Source organism: Hetaerina americana, unplaced genomic scaffold, assembly GCF_022747635.1.
Source record: "Hetaerina americana unplaced genomic scaffold, ioHetAmer1.1.p SCAF_6, whole genome shotgun sequence".
Taxonomy (NCBI): Eukaryota; Metazoa; Arthropoda; class Insecta; order Odonata; family Calopterygidae; genus Hetaerina; species Hetaerina americana.
Genome location: NW_027287205.1, coordinates 37,550,322 through 37,571,493, shown reverse-complemented (window position 1 = coordinate 37,571,493; position 21,172 = coordinate 37,550,322). Strand labels below are relative to the sequence as shown.

The following is a 21,172-nucleotide window of genomic DNA, read 5'->3' as shown; positions in this document are numbered from 1 at the left end:
CGAACCCTTCTGGGCGAGTTAAAACGTTTGTAATGCCAATCGGCAGGCATGATCACACTTGAGATTATTATTATTGGGATTGTGTGAGTTTACGGTGGCATCTCACTTCGGTATTGGGATACGATACTCAATTCAATTACCGCTAGTTCGAATGTGTATGAATATTTGAGATTTTCTTCGTGTAACTGCAAGGAATTTGCCTTTCCTGGGTTTTAGAGTTAATACCACCATTTAAATTCATTTTTCGTAGCCCTTGCATTTAAAATAAACCCCGCAGTAATTTCGACATAGTCTGGAAGTGTTCGGATTTCGGGCAAGAATAAAAAGCTGAGAAGCTTGCGATGCTTGAGCACGCTAACACTTCCTTCTGTTTTAGTTGGGGTCGTATTTCGAGCGAAGAAAAATGCGTTCTTGTGTCTCACTGCTCTGAAATCAGAAGAGTAACCTTGCCACTATCGCCTGACTTACCGGTATCGGTACGGACCTTGGGGAGGTATGTCCTCAATTTTACGAATGAAATCACAAAACTAGCACCTAGGCAACAAGTTAAATATCTAAAAATTCAAATTTCCCCGGATTTTTTAAATTTTTTTCCTGCCAACGTATCACACCGATTACGCATTAACAAATGGATGCTCCATATTCTCTTTTCCTTCCTTCCTCTCCGCGTGGAAACCACCGCGCGCAATTTCCGAGTTCGCACACATTCAAGTCTTAAAAGCGTACGTGAATGAGAGACGGCAGAAGTCACAAGTTCGCCTCCTAAGGTTCACGAAGTCTCTAACCTAGATCGCCTATCTAAGCGTGCTCTCTTTCCCTCATTATCACGGCCAACTAAACTCATTCACCCCGAAAGTTGATTCGCGTTCTTGTGAAGCATCAAAGAAAAGAGTGGCAAAGGGATTAATGTAACACCCCAAGGAAACATTAACTAACTACTGGAATATAGCCGACAATTCGCCAACGAAGCGATTCGGATATGGAATGTGGCGTAGCAGAGCATCAAGTTAAGACAGAACCACTATAGGTAGGATCGATCTATATTATTTTTTCAGTCTTAAGTCAGTCTAACGTTCTAAGGAAGATTTTGGATTGACACAGTCTCACCACCGCTAAATTTCTAAGCGATAACACCATACAAACTATACATCCAATTTGGCATCATTCCATCAACATCTATGTTGAGAAAACGCAGTTCAAGTTTAAATAAACAGTTTTTGACTCCATTCGAATCAATGTGCGTAAAAGAAGTGAGCAGTGATACTGAACGGCGCGCTAATGAATTCGTCAGTCACGGGCTTCCTGTAATAGCTACCACTGCAAAAAAGAAGTTCAAAACCATTACCCGCGAAGGTCAACGGTAAAAAAAATGTACATTACACTTCCGGTAAAGGCTGAAGCGCACCTTTTAAAGCCACGAAGTGCTCGAGGATTACCGGAAACCACCCGCGGAGAACATAATTTTCATTCAAATAGAAAATTAGCAATATTCAAGCTCGGTTTCATCCCAACAAAGCCGAGTAACTTTAGCTGTGGTTACTAGCTATTATGCCTCACGACAAAGTTGGACACTATCATATGCATATTAAGAAGTCAATTTATTAAGACAGAGACCTATTACCTCACTGGACATGTGCAGGAACCCTCAGTATTGTACGGTGCCATGTTCAGACAAAGATTCTGGGGGTGATGAGTTGCCAGAAAATAAGGAAGGATATGGCTAGAGTTGTGGGCAGTCCCAGGGTCAAAAACAAAAACCTACCCTACGCTGATAGATCACTGCTGATATACAAAATATTTGTCTCACAATCTGAGGAAAAAAATAGAATAGGTCGGGGGATATAAACCAGAACAAGTAGGTTCACCAATAAAGGAGTATTTTTAGAAGGTGGACAAAGTATAAGGGACATTAAAAAAAAGCCCATCAGGTAAGGAGGCTTCTACATAGCGGCGGAAGTTGACACCTTAAGCAAAGAAAAGACTAGTTTATATTTTAATATGGAGCGTAGCTTAGTATGGTTCAGCAACACGGAGTATAGACGGAGATTGGAGGTTTTCGAGATGCCAGCGTGGAGAAGAATGGAGAAAACAAAATGGAAGGAAAGGGAAACAAACAGGAAAGGAAACAAATGAATTTATAAGAGTGGTAGGGAAAGGGGGTCTACTTTTGGGAGAAATTAGGAGGAGGGACAAGTAGACGTGGGGGCTACTTAAAGAGGCATTGGGACGTTAAAAGTGTTCACAGAGAATCCTATTGGGCGAGGAAAATAATACATGTGAAACTACGGGAGGCAGAAAGCATGCAGAGTCTGAAGAATGAATTTTGTAATACGCGGTACGTTAAGGATATTTAATAAGTTAGTTTTGACTTAAGAGTACAGTACGTAGTGAGAGGTACAAAGGTACAAAGGGAAAACTTATACTAAGTCGTTCTGACTGCTGCTGATATTTGCGTACGTAATTCGATCCGTTGATGGAACAAATTTGAAATACGATCCGAAAACCGATCATGCAATTTTTTGAGACCTTAGTTTAAAAATAAGAATGTTAACAGGAAGGTTAATTATTTCTGGAGGTGATACTAAATGTGCTTCCGAGAAATTCTCCCGAGAAAATTTAACGACTCAGCCATGCATTCTGCATCAAAGTGTACGGTGAGTTTAGTCTCTTTTGCCAAAAATCAGATACAAAGAAATAAAAGGAAAATCCTATCACAAAACATTCCCTCCTTGGGTCGAATATTAATATCGAAGTGCGCCAAATAGCAATAGAAAAACTTTGACCCATATTTGAAAGGTTATGCATTTTTTCTCACAGTTGAATAAAAAAACTATTTTAAAGTAATGAGAACAGCCCATTAAAGGGAATCAAAATTTATTAGTTATTAATATTTAACACAGCAAGATTTTTATGAAAAAACTCGATACGGTTGTCGGTAGTGAAAAATTATGGGAAAAAATCATGATACGACATAATTCGTTCAGATTTTCCGATAAATTCGCATACGAGACATGTCATGCATGTGTTTCGGAATCCTATACTCAAACATATTTCTTTACACAAGAAGGTCTGCATTATTTTTCCCATAAAAAGCAATTCTCTTTAACGGTGACACGGAAGCAGCTATTAACCCTCATCTGATATTAATATACGTAGGTGTGTACGTGTATATATATATATATATATATATATATGTGTGCAGAAACCTGTACTACGTTGTTCCATTAAAAATAACTCAGATATGATGGGAAGTCATTTTACGACGGCGTGTCAAACATCCAAACTTAATCTGGGGAGGAATTTCCAGGAGAAGGTAAAAGACAGCTTCAATTCATTTACAGGGACTCCCCAATTCCCCAAAAGATATCGGACAAGAAATCCTGTTAAATGTAGTTGTAGGGGAAATATTTCCGGGGGGATTCGTGGACAGAAAAAATAGACGCGGAATTTATATAGGCAGGAAGCGAGTTATGAAAATTGGTGGGAGAATGAGAGAAGTTTGCCTAATCGGGAAACAGAAGAAAAGTATCCTTTTATGGAAGATATTACAGAAGATATTGAAAAGAATATGGAAAACGGCAAAAGTCGATCATATATTTCAGAGTGTTTAAGAGTAAACAACGACTCGCCATTAATTAAATTGCGATGTTATAATTTTCCACCGCAAAGGAATCGAGTAAATGAACTCAAAACCGACAAAACCTTTGGTAGCGCAATTCTTCCAGCAGGAAGAAGCTCCGTTCCGAGGGAAGCGCAACGCTTCCGAGAAAGCTTTCAGGAAAGGAAAGAAGACATCCTGATTAACGACGAGCAAGTGACGGGGTCACAGCAAGAAGCGGCACCGAATCGCTACGGGATATTTGGAGACGTGCCTGGCGAGCGAGCCTCTTCGTTCTAAAAGGCGTCGCGAATTCATACGGATGTGAAGAATTACATAAGGGAATGCGATCAAACAATCAAAGATATTTGCAAAACACTAAAACAAAATGAATCTTTTACCCATTATAAAATTTCAATTCAATTCTTATGACATCTAGCTGGACAATTGATGGCGTTCGGAAATAGAATTTACTTAAGGTTGAACATGATTCTCACTCACCCTCGAGAATTGCACGCCTGGATCCTGAGCGGAGAATCATATAGACCTCAAGATTGACCTTAGTAGATCGTGGACTGAACCTTCGGAGGGGTCGACGGCTTTCCTTAATGGCACCACGGCAGTTCTCGTACCGCCATGGCAACGGAATTCGCCATGGGTTTTTATAACGACCGGGGTATTTCAATGGCGGTGGCCTTGATCATGTCGGAGGTTGAATATTTGACCAGAACATTAACATTTTGGACTGATGGTCTAAAAAAAGTCATGTTATCGCGAAATTTTGTTTAATTCATTAAGTAAAGTTCAACCTTTCAGCGCATCTTTCGTAAAGTTATGCCCAGCGGAAAATTAAAAGCCGCTTGCACCTGGTAGAACCTCTCAGTTCGCGTACCGCGGGTTAGATGCCGGTAATCGTGGGGGAAGTGTTTGCTTTCCCCCGTGTTTTAGAGTGACCGAAGTTTTGGTTTGTCAATCATCCTCTACACCACCTTGCACCACCCGTTGGTTGGCGGGGAACCCTAGGTGGGGTTTGGAGTCTTCTACAAGGATGTAGAAGGAAGGCGGGAGTTGGAAGTGATTGGTCTTTCAGTTTCCAGTACACGATTCAGACGTCGTGTGGTAGTCAGAGGTTTCAATTGCAATGCCCGAGGGACAGCTAGGCGGACCGGGAGAACTTCCATTCGGAATGGACGTAATGATGCACTTCTTCGCAAGCATCATCACCGTCCAATATGTCACCACGATAACTACTGCGGCAATACGGAAAGAGGAGGTAACCTCCTGGAGGCAGGGTACCACTAAATTACGCAGCTGCGGTCCAGTGGATAATAACCGAGGTTAACTCCAATTACACTTCGTGATTTCAGCAGTCATGATCGCCTGGGTCAGATTTTCGATTGGTGTTTTGGCTTTGGATTTTTATGTTCTCCACACGACAGCAAAGTCCGATCCAAAGACGATTTCCGGGGATCTACTAAGTAGATCATTTATTCCGATCGATATTACGCATTCGCCACCGCTTACAGTATACGATTAAAAATAAGCGACGAAATAATTGATTAAATTAACGATTATTTAATCAACTTTAAATTTACTCAACCTGATTGCGATAGCCTTTATCTTTCGAGTGAGCTGGCATGATTCAATGCTATTTGATTTCCGAGCTAAATGAAGATTTTGATTCCAGGAAATAATTTCCGCTACACAAAAATGTCACTTTAGGATTGCCTATATAGGAAGTAGGGTGAGCGTGACTTTCGTGATTAGGCCGTTAGTGTTTGCCCCTGGAGGAAGAAGGTTCCGTTTCACTACTCTTTCTTCGTCTCGACCCATTTGCGCGGCACAAATGTTCCTCCTCGGTTTGAGGGAAAGTGCATCGGTCGTTTCGACGGATTGTTAACTTCTCTGTTATAGTTAAAAAAAACAGCAACTCGATCGATTCCTGCAAAGTGGCACATGCACGAGGTTTTTCCATTCATTGGAAAAGATGCTGACTGCGCTGGCTCCTCGTCATCAATAACGTCACCGAGCCGGCTTTTCCTCAGGAAGTCTCGCAAGGGAGAAAAGACTGAAGTCAAAAATGTTGGAAATAGATAACCCAAGACATACCAAAGTAGTATTCAGACTCTTTAATATTTTTCGGAAGGATTTTCGAAGTTTGTCTCCAGTTGCACTTTACTTCTACAAATTTAATTCTAAAAGTTTCAAAGTTACCGATCACCAAAACTTTAAACCGTTAAATAATTAAGGGACCTGACAATTCATTAATTTTTTATCCAGTAAATTCAGGCAATGTGATTGCCACCTGAAATACACACATTGAAGCTAGACGACACAGCGTAGCAATTATAAACAATTTCATTCTTCCCTGCTATGAATACGGAAAACAAAATTTAGACCGGAAATAGGTCTTAATTTAGTTTTTGTATTGCGAATACCTCTTACTTAGGTCGCATTGGAATAAATCCCCGAGCAATATATGATCTTGCAATAAGGAATTAAATAAAAAAAGAATATGAAATAAATAACACTGCAATAAGCTTTTCTAAAGACATTTCAAAGTATACTCTTGGGGATATCAGTGAGCAGAATTTCCAGAATGTAGTAAGAATCTGGATCAAAACCTATCAAGCCACACATTAAATATGGACAAAGATGCCATGAGAAAGTTAAGTTAGTCCCCTGGTTGTTCTGACGTCTCCGAATCCATGACGGGACTGACACTCAAGCGTGAGAGAAGCATGCTAAATTCCGAATCAGGAAACTGATTTTCCCGCAGACGCAGATAGCGATGCAACGCCCGAAGTGAAACTGAAATTAGCGCCTTGGGATAATACCTTTGCCTATTTAAACAGTGACATATTGAGTGAGGCGAGAGCTAAAGAAAACCCGTCCAAGATTGACAATATAGAAAAGGAAAACAACACGATTCCACTTAAAAAACCAGGTCACATACCAACACACCCCGAGGGAAACAATGTACAATATAAAACTCAATTTATAGAGTGATTGGGACGATCAGGAAAGACACAACGTTTACCAATGATGCCAGTGTAAATAACGCCGAGACTCGATTAATATTTGGTTAAACTTCTTCCATACAACCCTCTTGATCTCTTTTGTGATGATGTTAAATAGTATTACACACCACGACGCACTGCGGTATTAGAGATAATGAAAATAACATTAGGTATATCAACTACAGAATTGATTTAAGATGCCATTATTCCCACGGGCTATAATGGATTAGAATAAATGCAAACAACAGTGCTAGGAAACAAGAAAATTTTTGTTCGTAGTAGCGTAGGCCGTGATTTTACGTCACGCCCATTTTGAGTTAATTTTATTAGCAGCTCGAAATACACTTAAGGGGAATAATTTTAAACTGAAATACCGCACTGTATATATATGTGGGTGGCAGTCGAGGGGTAGAGCGTAAGACTATTGACCGGAGGGCCCAGATTCGATTCCCAGGCAAGCCTCTCTGGACACCTGCAGCTCCACCCAAGCTGAGTGATATTTCGGGTACCGGGTCTTCCTGGGAAACCATCACCGCCACAGGGAAAGGCAATGCCCCCCCTACCCTGATGTGTGTATTTCACACGTCGGGCTTAGTCATGGGTGAACTCTGCCATCACCTACCAAACCGACCTTCGGGTTGATTACTGTGTTTATGGTTTATATATATGTGTATATATGTACATGCATATGTATGCATGTATATATATACATATATATAATATATATTTGTGAGTCTGTTAGTATATATGTGTACGTGTATATACATATGTGGCTGTTGTAAAAATCACTTCCATAATTTGAATTATTTGACATTTCTCTTCGCAACCAATGTTTAAGCACATTCTATTTTCATGTTGCATGCCTGTTTACTCACTCCCTGCCAAATAATACCCTAGCGGAGGCTTGCGTGTTGCCAAGTAGACGTACAGCCCAATGTATTATCCCGGCAATGGATGATAATGAATTAGGAATATAACGCATACGTGCATACATTGCTATGAACAACTACTGACCCTCAACTGAAACTCCAAAATACGTGAAAAGTAAACGGGTACTGAAAACAACATATCACAATTAAAAGACGGTCTGTAGCTGAGAGCCTTACTAATGTAACGAGAAAACGATTACGCTAAATAATACAAGACCTTTCCCTTGCGCGACTCCTCCTTACTGCCATGGCTCTATCCACATTCCCGCCATTTAAAAGCTATATTAGTCCACATTCACAGCTATGGAAACGGACTTTTTGCCGGCCCTGGTGGCGGCGGGATAACGTCCTCGCCTGCCAACCCAGAGATCGCGGGTCCAATTTTCGCCTAGGTGAATTTTACTCCACTTAGGGCTTGGGTGTATGTAATTGACTTCATTGTAATATCGAAGGGTTAGCTGGAAGAAGGGCCTATAAGTCTCAATCTCGCCCAGCTAAATCGATAAATAAATAAATATTTTATCCAATTTTGAATTTTTCCATCCTTTAAATTACGAAAGTAATGAAAATGTTAAGCGAATGACGGTGACTACTGTTTTCCTTTGCGGACCCTTGGTTAAGGTTGAGTGCTAACAAAACAACAAGAAGCTAACGGCCATGCAATTTTTATCACAGGTCATCATCATGAGTTTACAATCCGAGGTGGTTGGTTCGCAGCAGCTAAACCACAACTAACTACACTGTTTCCCGTCATTCTCTTCTCTCGCCTGATTGTTCCTTGACATTTCCCATCACCTGCTCCTCGAAGTTACGGTTGGCCTTCCTCTCTAATTCTTCCCTTGAATAAGATGATACAACTAAATGCAGCAGAAGGCGTCGTAAAAAACAGAAACAATATCCATTATTGAAATAGAAAGAAAGACTCGTACTTTTCCACAGATTTTATTAAACGGCACAATTTTAGTTTCAACCACACCCTTTACAGCCAAACGGATGGGTTAGCTATGGGTTCCCCACTGTCCCCCTTCCTAGCCGAAGTCTTCCTCAATTCTGTAGAAGAACATCTTTTTAATGCTGACAATCAGCATAACAAAAACGTGGGCTATTGGTTTCGTTACGTGGACGATATACTATGCCTATGGACCGGAACCAACCGACAGTTAGACTCCTTCCTTAATTTCCTAAACACTCTTCATCGGAATATCTCCTTCTCCATGGAAAAAGACGTCAACGGCACCATCAACTTCCTCGACTTGACAATCACAATTAGGGATAATAGACACGAATTTGCAATTTATAGGAAACCCACATATACAGACCATATAATTTCTAATGATTCCGCACACCACTTTTCTCACAAACACGCAGCCCTCCACTCCATGATCCACCGCCTCCTACACATCCCCCTTTCCCCCAAAAACTTCAAAATTGAACTCGTGAATATCACTAATATAGCTACCAACAATGGTTTCAACCCCAAACTAGTTGACACATTACTACGGAAAAGACAAAAAGCAATGGCCATAAAAAGCATTTTCGTATCTCAGCCCGCAGTATCTAAAGATTTTAAGTGGTGCTCGATCCCGTTTCTGGGAGATCTTTCATATAGGATTTCCAACTGCCTACCCACCTCACTCAAAGCAGCCTTCTACCCACCCATAACCCTCTCCAAACTTCTAGCCAATGGAAAAGACACCCAGGATAGCCTTCTCAAATCAGGCATTTATAAACTGAAATGCGAGGATTGCAACAGCGTTTATGTCGGTCAGACCGGCAGGAATATCAAGTTACGAGTCAAGGAACACGCTAGGTGTCACAAAAATCAGAATAACAACTCTCTCTTCGCCAAGCATTTACTAGAATTCAACCACAGCAGTGACTTTGTCCCAGAGATATTACACACACTCCCAAAAGGATTAAAAATGGACGCTCTCGAGCAATTAGAGATTAGAAGGCACTTGGTGAACCCCAACACGACACTTTGTAATGAGCAATTATTCCCATACCCCTCCCCACTCCTCTCCGAGAAATTAGCCTGGAAATGGTCAAAACAATCCATCAACGCACCTGCGAGCCCCCACCCCCCTCAAATCCTTCCAACCCTCCCCGCCCCCACTCTGTCCTGAGGGTATATATGCTTGCTCTGTCTGTTTTGCAAATTTGTACCTGATGATGCCGCAAGTCGGTGAAACGCGTTTTGTGCCGTTTAATAAAATCTGGGGAAAAGTACGAGTCTTTCTTTCTATTTCAATAATGGATATCAATTACTTCCACGAAGTGAAGCCTGAAACAATAGAATATAGAAACAATATCGTTTACGCATGGGAAGTGTTCTCCCAATCCTGCAAAGAAATTGAAGCAAGCGAAAACTATGAGAAAATATCCTTCACTCCATTTACTGCAGGTGTGAAGGGTCAAATGAAGTACCCAGGGCACCGAGTGGTGATTTTCGAAGGGATCTCCTCCATTAAGTCGCTTCACGCTCATTCATTTTTCCCGTGCAAGAAGGAAACGAACGCCGCGACCCAACCTTCTTCACCTAATATCAAAACCGAATTACGTGGTTAAACATGCGTTCCAACGCTGTACGATTACAGCTTCCTCTTGATAGATTTATAGACAAATATGGGTGCCCCTCACTGGTATTTCTCACCGCGGAGCGTCTTTCAGTCACGTACACTAAAATCGATGTTGCAATATTCGAGGAAATCAGAGCGGGTTGCAAACCAGAATTACGAATGACAGCCTGTAAATAGTTCAAAGTTCAAAAAATATTATTTCCACGTTTTCTGTTACAATTCCTTCAATTTCTCGAGCTGAATCCAGTTACCTGAAGATTTCAAACCAGTAAAATCAATCATATAATTCTGAATATTGTTTTCATCGCGTAAGGTGGCTCGATACATTTTTGAATGCCTATCGGTGGATTAAATTTGACAATAATTTCTCTCTAGACAGTCTATCTGAGTACAAGAGGAAACAATGACACATCACCATGCGTTAGTTTCATCAACAACTCAAAGTGATGGCATACCTAACGATTATAACCTTATGGCGGATGCGAATAGCCTCATTAAATCCGCTTTGGCTATTTACATTTTCGCTTGAAAGGTATACAAGTAATTTATCATCATAATTCGCCAGCGGCAACCTGTAACAGCTCATGATCGCAGGAGCTGAAGTTTAATTTTAACCTTTTCCTAAATTAATATTGATGTGATATTCACTCTCGATTACTCATGTTTATGGGAAATAAAAAAATCAATGTCTTTCCTCAATGATTCACAATTATCCCTTTGTTTCCCAGGAAGTCTGGTACCCGAAATATCACCCAGATTGGGTGGAGCTGCAGGTGCCCAGATAGGCTTGCCCGGGAATCAAACCCGGGCCGCCCGGTTATTTATATATCTATATATATACGTATATAAGTGGGTCGCGGTATAGCGTTGGACTACAGGCCGGAGGGCCCGGATCCGATTCCCGGGCAATCCTCTCTGGGCACCAGCAGCTCCTCCTAAGCTGAGGGATATTTCGGGTACCAGATCTTCCTGGGAAACCATAACCGGTACGGGGAAAGGCACTGGCCCCTCTACCCTGATGTATGAATTTCACACGCCGTCGGGCTTAGGACTGGGTGAACTCTACCATCTCACCTACCAAACCGACCTTCGGGTTGATACTGTGCTTATGGTTTTATACACATACGCATATATATTTTTATTTATTAGGTAATCTACCGGTTAAGATGGGTTTTTGGATGGACACAGCTACTAATTGAATATTTTGTGACTCCTAGCAAAACACAACATCCTACTCTACATCAGACCTCTCTTCATCTCTGAGTACCTTCTTCCTCCCTTCATCCCGTCCAACATCCCTCTCCTGTTCCTTCCCTTTCCTCTTTTGCCCAACATTCTCCCCTCCATCACAGTCTTCAACATTCCACTGCCGGTCTATACCCCCTTCATCCACTTATCCTGCCTCCATAGGATTTCTCCCGACAAACCCCTATTCTCGCCCACCATACCAAGTACTTCCTCATTTGTTTTATTCTCTGTCCATTTCACCTTCTTCATTCTTCTCCACACCCACATTTCAAAAGCCTCCAATCTACGTCTATCCTCCAGCTTCACTGACCACGTTTCCGCGCCGTACATAGCTATATATATATACTTCACACATCACCTTTGGAAGAGATTAGTCAAACAATGGGGTGACTGCACGGTTGATTAAGGATTTTGTCCTCACTAATATCCACTCATGAAGTGCAAGCCAAGCCACTGCAGTTAATACATCATGGATTTCAAGTCATCCGGACTCCAAGCAAAAAAAATCAATACCCGCAACAACGTCCGAGCCATGGTTTCTAGCTGGACGCTAGGTTAACACCCTCTTGCTGAGCAATGGATCGATCAAGCACACACGCACTTACCACCACTTCTCTCCATCCTCCAAATATATAATAAAATTAGGTCAAAACCCTTGATATCCCATTAAATTTTGCAGGGTCGTTAAACGGGAAGAAATATGAAAATTCACTCCAATGTACTACGGCTTAAGCGGATGCCAGAGATCAAAAAGCTCTCGATGGAATATAGCCTTCGAGAATGCAATTAATAGTCCTTGTTTCCTGAGTACAGATATCAGGAAAACCATGTTACCTTATTAGCGCGCAGGCGTAAATTAAATCACCGATTTCCCTTTCACAACTACTTTCCATTCACCGGATTCCAAAAATCACCACGAGGAAGCAGCATTGATCCGTTTATTCTATGGAATTCGACTCCACACACGTGAAGTCACAGGTGAGGAAAAACCGGTATGCGGTAAATGACGGCAAGGGACCCGACAACCCAGCCGCGGAGTCTGACAGTAGACGTTAGCTATCTGTTTTATAAGTCCGAATGTGCAATCTGAAATCACCATTTGGCATAGTGTGGCCACAATGAATTAGATCGATCGATGATTGGAGAGAGTATGTTACATGCTAAGGACTTCGTTGGGCAAGATTGTGAGTGGAGAAAGCATTTAACTTCAGTTCGTCATTCCTGTGATTCGCCCTTAGGGACAGGGTTACCTTATGTGATGCATATAAACAACTTAAATAGTCCATTGAATACTTTCACTTTATTTGCCTTCAATTGAAATGGCACAATGAGGAATAGCAAGAGTCACTATGCGCAATAAAAAATACTTTTGGCATAAATGAATGAATGAAATGAAAATATGTCCTTAAGAGGTGCTTCCGTTCGCATGTTCTAACATCTCAATTTTTTCTCGAGTCCAAATTCAACATGGTTGAGTTAATTTTGTGTGGTACGCTTACTCTGTAGATAATAATTATCGGTACACCAGAAGAGAATACCAGGCTTCATTGTTATCACAAGTAATGCTAAAATGACGCGCTGTTTCCAACATAAACATCTCTCACCCCTTCATGGAACATGAGGGAAATGCCGGGACAATTAGTTTAACGGAGTCATCAACTAGAGCCGATTACACTGCAAAAATTTTACAGCGCAAGCAAGGCGAATGAATTTTTTTACACTTTGAAATTGCATCATAGGAACCCCTGTTTACAACTCTCGAAGTTGAGTCGCTTATTTCCAAATCACCAAAAGATCGTAAACCCTAGGGTATCTTTTTATCAGATTTTAAAATGGATGAACGACGTATTTATCGGCAGTGGGATGTTGAAGAATGTGATAGAGGGGAGAATGTTAGGCAAACGAGGAAAGTGCAGGAATAGGATAGGGATGTTTGACAGGATGAAGGGAGGAAGGAAGTACTCAGAGATGAAGAGGGACTTGTTGTAGAGTAGGATGCTATATTGTGTTTTGTTAGGGAATATTTATTTGGCAGTTGTGTCCATCCAAAACCTACCTTAACCGAAAGATTACCTAATAAAATGAATTCTTCAATCCATTTCCTTTAGCCGGATGAACTGTCGCGCTTCTTGATATGCGTCTGTTAACAATTACCATCCCCCGACGATGCAAAAAGGCAGTCAAGTCGACCGCAGGGGCGAAATTATTTTCCGTGGAGTGACTACGAAGCAAGATACGGAACGGATGCCCAGCTGTTTGCGATTAATATGACGCTCGAGAGTGGTGGCTCGTAAAGGAGGTCAACTCTGTTGAGAAGCCAATGGGCTCCTTACTCCCCACACGTCACCGACTCCTCCGAGTGGAGCCCAAACTAATACGCCAATGAATGAGACTCGGCTCCTCTGGACGCGAGACTCTCGCAGTCCACGAGAACCTCCCTCCTCCCCCCCCACACACTTGCAGACGACCCGGAAAAGCCTACGGGGAAGGGGGGGAACAGCTGATCGCAAGGGAAAGTTAAAAAGGTAAGGAACGATTTGACACGACTTGGGACTGTGGGAAGTGACCCCCATCCTGTCTGTGGGTAGTTCACCTGGTTTCCGGAAGGAGAAGCCGTATAATACAAGTACGTAACGATGTATTCATGCCGTATTAGCTGACCATGAATGGCACATTGCATCGAGTTGTAAAATACTTGAAAATATAACGTATAATTAAAGGCGAAAAAAGGGCTCTGTGTTGCACACAATAGTATCCCGTTGATCGGGGAAATCAATTCCATGACAAACCCCAAATATGTTATTGCTGAAGACGACCAATGAAAGGGAATAACGTTCGGCAAGCGATGTGGAGGGAAGGAAAATAATAGGCATGTTGGACGGAATGGAGGAAGGAGATTTTCGGAGTTGAAAAGGGGTTTATCGTAGTGACGGATACCAGGTTGTATTTTGTTAGTATATGCAAGGAAATGTAGCATAATATTTTCTGGGCCCAACAACCCATGCGCTAAAAAACAATCAACAATAATACTACGGACGACGTTTTGGATGGCCACAGCATGATCATCGCTTCACCTCCCAGCTCCGTCCAAAGGACCATGACACACCAATCTACATTGTCTACTTCTACAACTGCGAATACTTTCTTTCTCCTGTTTATGCCTTTTCCTCCCTCTACCGCGCTGTATTTAGGTTTTCTCCTCCATCACTGTCTTCAGCATTCCATCGCAAATCAAAATACTCTGCATCCACTTTTCCTGCCTCCTTTGCACCTCTCTCATAACATTTATATCCAAACCAAAAACCCAAAAATATAAACCCACGTGTGCAAGATGATAATCGTACCTACTTCGATAACTATTGGTAAATTCAACTTCCACACAAGAAAACAGACAGTAGGACATGTCTGAAAATAATGGCCGAAATATGAGAATTAAACAGGAGTAACTTATTCAAGGGTCACAACAAAAGCATAACAGGAAGAGCCCAACTAATAATTCGATCAAGTTCGTCGATCCTCAAGCGGGCATGAGACAGCTTGCACATGCCATGCCATACTTTTTAAAACTTGACTGGGATATAAATGTAACTTACTTTAATATTCGGTTAGGGAAACCAAACATTTGGGAGTGGAGGTGGGGTCCTGGAAGAAATTTTTAAAGCCCTCCGTTTATGACACTACACACCTTCCATAAAAGCCAACCAACAATAACAAAAAAATCAGGGCCACTTGCCCAAGGGATTATCTTTGAACAACAGGATATAAGGAAACGCCCTGACTTTCTCAACTAATGTATCGATGCTTGACCAAGTTGCGCAGAAAGATTTACCTCTCCCCCGACAAAATTTTCACCTGCCGGAGAAGAAACACTGACTTCATAAAGAACCTTGAGAGATGTGCGCATCAGTGAACCATGGGAGAACAAGGTCGAAATCGAGGACCCTCTCTCACCCATTAAGAGAGATGGTCGTCCTACGAAAGAAAAGGGCAGAGGTAGTGTAAGGAGAAAGGGAGGAGACGATTGTTGGACTGAATCCACGACCTTCGCCGCAACACGTGTGAGTGAGAATAGGAAACTGAAGGCACATTACTATATGCCAAGGGAGAGAGAGAGGAAAAAGCTACCCATCGGGCGCTCCATCGACGCAACCAACATTACACACAATTGGTTAGTAATAGGGCTCACGCACACCTTTCAGAGGAGACCGGGGTCGCGATCCGTCGCCCGTGACGTCACTTCCGCGTTTCGAGCCGTCGTTTCTGACTTTTCCACGGACGCGGAGTGGTATAAAGTGGCGGGAAGATTATTCTTAATATATTTTTTTTCAACAATTTCACCTTCCAAACACGAAATTTTCTGGGGGGGACGGCCTTTATCTACGGACCTTTCCACACATCAAAACGATTGGACGTCGCGGAAATGTCCCGAGGAATTCGAAACTCAGTTGCTACCAGAAGATAATCTCGTCTGCGGCTTAATCACCGAAATAACACGTTTCCTTAGCCCAGTAAGAAGCTGTGCCCGTGGAAACACAAATCTCTGGGACCACGAAGACATCGAAGCGGTGAGAAAGTAATCTCACTGACCATGTAGACGGGTTTCGAAAAAATAAAATTGGTCTCAATTTTTTTTATTTGCGGGAGTCATCCACCATCAATAAACACGACGGGACGGGGCCAATTAAAAGTTACCGGACGGCGTCGAATGAATGGAATTTCGTGCGGCGTAAAGGGAGCACGGGTTTGACGGAGTTCCCTTCGCCACCGTCCTAGCGAATACAGAATCGAGGGAAGGAGGCGGAGGTTTAGCCTACGAAATTCCGGAATTTTTAAAGAGAGCCAGAGAGAGAGAGAGGATCAGCTGAAAGCCGAGCATCACGTTTAACTACGGACGCGTATGGCTAGCGAGCGAGGTAAACATTACGACAGCGATGAAGCTTCAGCAAATACGATGAAGTGAATAAACAGCATGGCGATGCTTGATGGGTTAGTCTCTGGCCAAACCGCCAAGCATTAACAAAGTTTAAATAAACTTTTCTCATTTGGAGAATAATTATAACACCATTTCGAATATTTAAGCATCCGAAGCATTGCAAACTTGATTCTGCTGAACAAACGGAATAAATATAATTCGTAGAATTAACTTACAAGTTATTCATACACTAACCAAAAAAAGCAGCAAATAAAGACTCTACCATGGGACCACAAAGCAAGGTCTGTAGTAGTACTGACGAAAGTAAGCAGATAGCTTAATCATATCTCGCCATTGCACCAAAGGCATATCCAAAAGTTAAAACTGCGGGATCATATGCAAACACTATTGCAATGCAAGCACATTTTTTAAAAAATCTGCGAAAATTTAGACGAAGATTGAAATGGTTGAATGGGCAAACACAGCACCTAATCGGATTATCACAGATAGGCGAATGAATAAAAATACGAATGAAAATAAACTCATACTTTGAAACTAAGTATGGAACACGTTATCATTTAAAATATAACAAAATGCAACGAAAATGTACACACGAACCTTAGGTGTAAAAGCACACTCTTGGTGACTTCTTCAATTCCAAATTTTCAGTGCTCGATTCCCGACTTCGACGTAAAATAATTACCAAACGAAAGCTAATATGGAATAACTCAAAGGGAAAGCCACAGAGGTATTGCTGAGTTAAGGCACAATTGTGGTCAAGCAGCATTGGAGGAAATCACGGCTGGCCATCCATTTAATCTGTAATAACCTTCCCAAATAGTTAAAACGATTAAGAACTTAATAGTTCATACTATACAGACATTTTTGCTTAAGAAATATATTTTGCTTGATATATAAGTAAGATACCTACGCTTATCAGGTGGTATTGCGCGTATTGTGCAATACATCCAGACTTAATAAGAAGTCGCTGGAAACCATTAAAAACTCAAGACGGCCAATGGGCAGATTCACCTCTGAACACACAGACATACAATGGTATTAAACATACAAATATTTGAAAGTAATTAATTTATGGAACTAGAGCGCCAAACTCGGCAACAATAAATAAATAAAATTTGCTAATCCTGTAAACAGGTTTTACGCATGAAATATCTATTGATCAACAATAACAAATCTTAAACAATTGGAATAAGAAGTGCACAGAGTGAGAGTGTTCTCTTTCAGATAACATCGTGAATAAATTGTGGAATTTTTGGCACCAGGAAAACATTTGGCAAATACTTTCTGGCGTTATGACAATGACTAGGTGGCAGAAGACCTCCAAATCGGCCTCAAGACTACATTCCACTAAAGTTCCGGTGGACAGCATTAGCGATACGGAATCGTATGCCAAAGTTAACTATTCCTTGTACAAAAGTAACACAGTATCAATCATTAGTCCAAAATTCCTGCAGCAAAGACATTGAAATTATCAGTATTATACACAAAAGACGATTAAGTAGTTTGAGTGACTGCATCCGCTTGCAATTTTCCATACTACCTTTGCATTGCCGAATTAAACCACAAAAAAACACAAAGATATTCTCACATCGATATGCTTCCATAGAAGATGATCATTACAAATTCCTTATATGGTAGGTAATGGTGGAACCGATAGATAAAACGGTAGAAAAATTAGCTATTGCAAGAAGTGATAGTAGATAAGTATGAATTGGGTTGTTATTTCAGCGAGACAATTCGAAACTAACCTATAGTGAATTTAATATATTCAGTTTGCTAATGCTTAAAATCAATTCTAATTTTTGAACAATTTTTGGTATCAGGATCAACCTTGTGAAATCACATCTTGAGAATGTTGCAAAAACTTTGTAGATTTCACAAAACTTTTGATTCGTTACAGGCGAGACAGGAACCCAAAGATGTCACGTATGTGATGACACCGGTTGTATTCCTATCAAGTTTGGAGAATTCTACTATACTTTTTAATTCCTCTAGTTTTGAATATTTTCCAGCGGTCGTTCTGTGGAAAACGTTCCCTTTCCAGTGCACCCAAAAATTAGTCGCACCGTGTGATAATCCTCCGTACAAGCTAATCCTCTACAATATATGGGAAAATGAAACAATTGAATAGCTATAAATCAGCTGACTGCCAATACGCATTTGTAGCAGCTGCCCATGTCATAGTTTCGCACACCACGACCGCCAGAAACTTGCTCTATCAACGAGAGGCAAGATGTTTTAAGTTGCAATTTTCAAAATAAAGAAGTAACCGGTAGAAGGCCGCCAGGGCAGCTTGAGTAAAAATATATTTCGAGAGAGGAAAGGAAACAGCAAAAATCTCACCTTGGGATCGGTAAATTCCACTCAGCAAGTCATTATCTCAAGGATAAAGTTTAAAATGGCCTAAAATCAATATAGTTTTATAGCCTGAGAAGTAATCTGTGAGATAAACATTTAACTTTACGTATAAACCGAGCCTGAAGGTCTGAGAAGAGACTTAAGCGACCGAACGCACATTTAGTTATTCACTTGTCTTCTGCAGGAAGGGTGTGAAAATTCGCAATCACCATTATACTACATGAACAGTTAACATCAACTATAAACGTTGTGATGACTCTTCGCTACGCTAAAAGTTGAAATAATTATTTCGAAATAAAGTGACACCGCATACATACCTACGTGGGCACGTAACGCCGCTGATGGATGAGGTTATCAATGACTCCTACAATAACCTCTGCACCGCTTATAAACAAACATTGGATATGGTATGAATTGCGGGAAAATTTTGCAAATTTGCATATGTGCGCATAGGTCGAGGACCTTCCACTAGAAAATCAAACTGCCACACAATTCAGCTATGTCACAATTTCATTCCACATTAAATCGGATCACGATTATACTATTCACCACCGATGCACAAGTCCCGTACGCGATTTCTAACTCATACATAAAAGAATGCCTAGGCTACTTAAAGAGGTTTAACCAATATCCGGTTGAATCAATGAATGCATTTCTCAATCAATGAATTTCATTGGTAAAGCAGCGAATATAATTAGCAGAGAAGTATAAAAACCACTCGGTAAACGCATCGATTAATAGTTTACAGGAGCAATACTGATGGGCATAAACTCATGGAAGCATTAAATAATAAAAAAATGTGTAATACCACTTTCCATTATTCAGAAATAAGCCCATAAATCTATGCTCGACGAGAATATTGAACGGGATCGAAGCGCAAACAAAATTAAACAAAATTATGTAAAATTCCTGCCTCAACTTCTTCTTAAAGTCTGAGATAACATTCTTATCCGAAAATATTTCACTTCGTGTACACAGAATTTATGTATCGATTTACGTGAAAGTGAAATGCACCGCTCAGGCACAGCCTTACCAATCATTTAAATACTTAAGTTTCCTTCGATGACCAATCTAACAGTCCCCTATTAGGTTAGCAACATTAACAAACACAGAGATTAACATTGTCGAAATATTGGAAGATGTAAAAGCAGCAGATAGTTAATAGAGACCACGAAACCAAAGGCTTGGTGGAAGAAAAGTAGTTTAAATTTAGATATATTGTTCGTGGGGAAGAGTAAAATTTATGTTTCAACTAACCAATCACAATAAACCTATCCACGCACACATAAATGTGAATGCTAAATTTACACCGCACTGGAGCTACCCTACCACTAGGACTTTCGGCTAAAAATCAATCACCGCGAACTACAAACCCACCATTTTGGCGTTTTTCCATCGAAAATGAATGAAATCGGATCAGAATAAATAATTTATAGACTTACCCTCAAACGACGGAGCTTTCCATCCCGTGCAGCGATGTAAACAACGTTTTTGAAGTCCATCTTCTCATGATAACAACAAAACCGACCGTCTACCACCGCTTGCTGCAGCTACTACTGGCTCACTGGTGGGAGAAAACACAATATGGCTTGCACCAAGTTCCTCGGTCGACCGTGAGAGGCCTCCGGTACTACCAAACAACTGAGTGTCGTTACTCCACGTGGAGTTGACTCGTCCTGTCAGAGAGGAAAGCTCTGGGCGGAGCGAATTCATTTAAGGATCAGCCATTGGCCGAGGCGGTCGTGACGTTTCTTAGGGATACCCCACGTGGGATATACGCCATTACAAGCAAACTATCTGGCGCTGGCGGTAGGGAAACAATGGATAGTGAGCGCTGGATGTGCGAAAACTCTTTGACATTTTCTTAAAATTTGAATTAGAATGCGCGAATATTGCCGCTCCACCCTGCTTAGTGGATGAAAGTATTTCCGCGGATCTCTGTGAGGGTAGTGCATTCGTGTGCGCGCCAAAACGGCCGTGTGTGGTGTGTGTAGTGAGCAGAGTTGGGCAGTGACGGGGGGATCTGTTCTCGCGCGCGGCAGTAGAGGCGGTAACAGCGACGGGTGAAGGTGTGTGAAAGAGCCGCGAAATATTCGTGTATTTTTTGCCCGTGTAAGAAGGTGATGGAGAGGTGATGTCCCTTGACTGTTGATTATTGGGAGTGGCAGCCATGTACCCAGCACCCAACAGGCATCCTTCTGCTGCGGTAAGATTCGATTTAATTATTAATTTTTCCGATGATGATTTCGGTGAATCCTCGTGTGATTCGTAACATTGTTTACATCTAACGTTTTCCTGAAGATTTATGCTTTGATTTTATTTTATTTGGATGGAAACGTCTGAAAAATATAAGTTAGCTTCGGTGCCTGAGAATATATTTCGCTCAATATTTTTGTGTAAAAATTCCTTTGCGGTTGAGAAGGATGATTTTTTTTGCAACAGCAACTCGATGAATAAATTGAAACGTTTACCCGGTGGACTCCGATCGGAAAATTGAGGCTTTAAAA

The 21,172-nt window shown here is 41.3% G+C and overlaps 2 protein-coding genes across 3 annotated transcripts in view; one reads left to right on the top strand and one right to left on the bottom strand.

Annotated features, from left to right (window-relative positions):
- LOC139695063 (protein fem-1 homolog CG6966) overlaps positions 1–20,218 on the bottom strand; it is a 137,734-nt gene extending 117,516 nt beyond the window's left edge. For both annotated transcript variants that reach the window (XM_071593670.1, XM_071593671.1), the window contains exon 1: positions 20,108–20,218. In XM_071593670.1, coding sequence (XP_071449771.1) covers positions 20,108–20,167 — 60 coding nt within the window. In that variant the 5' untranslated portion in view covers positions 20,168–20,218. The remainder of the gene's footprint in view (positions 1–20,107) is intronic.
- A 375-nt stretch (positions 20,219–20,593) lies between these two features.
- Positions 20,594–21,172, top strand: part of LOC139695307 (protein groucho-like) — a 777,395-nt gene continuing 776,816 nt past the window's right edge. The window contains exon 1 of the mRNA XM_071594012.1: positions 20,594–20,871. Coding sequence (XP_071450113.1) covers positions 20,836–20,871 — 36 coding nt within the window. The 5' untranslated portion in view covers positions 20,594–20,835. The remainder of the gene's footprint in view (positions 20,872–21,172) is intronic.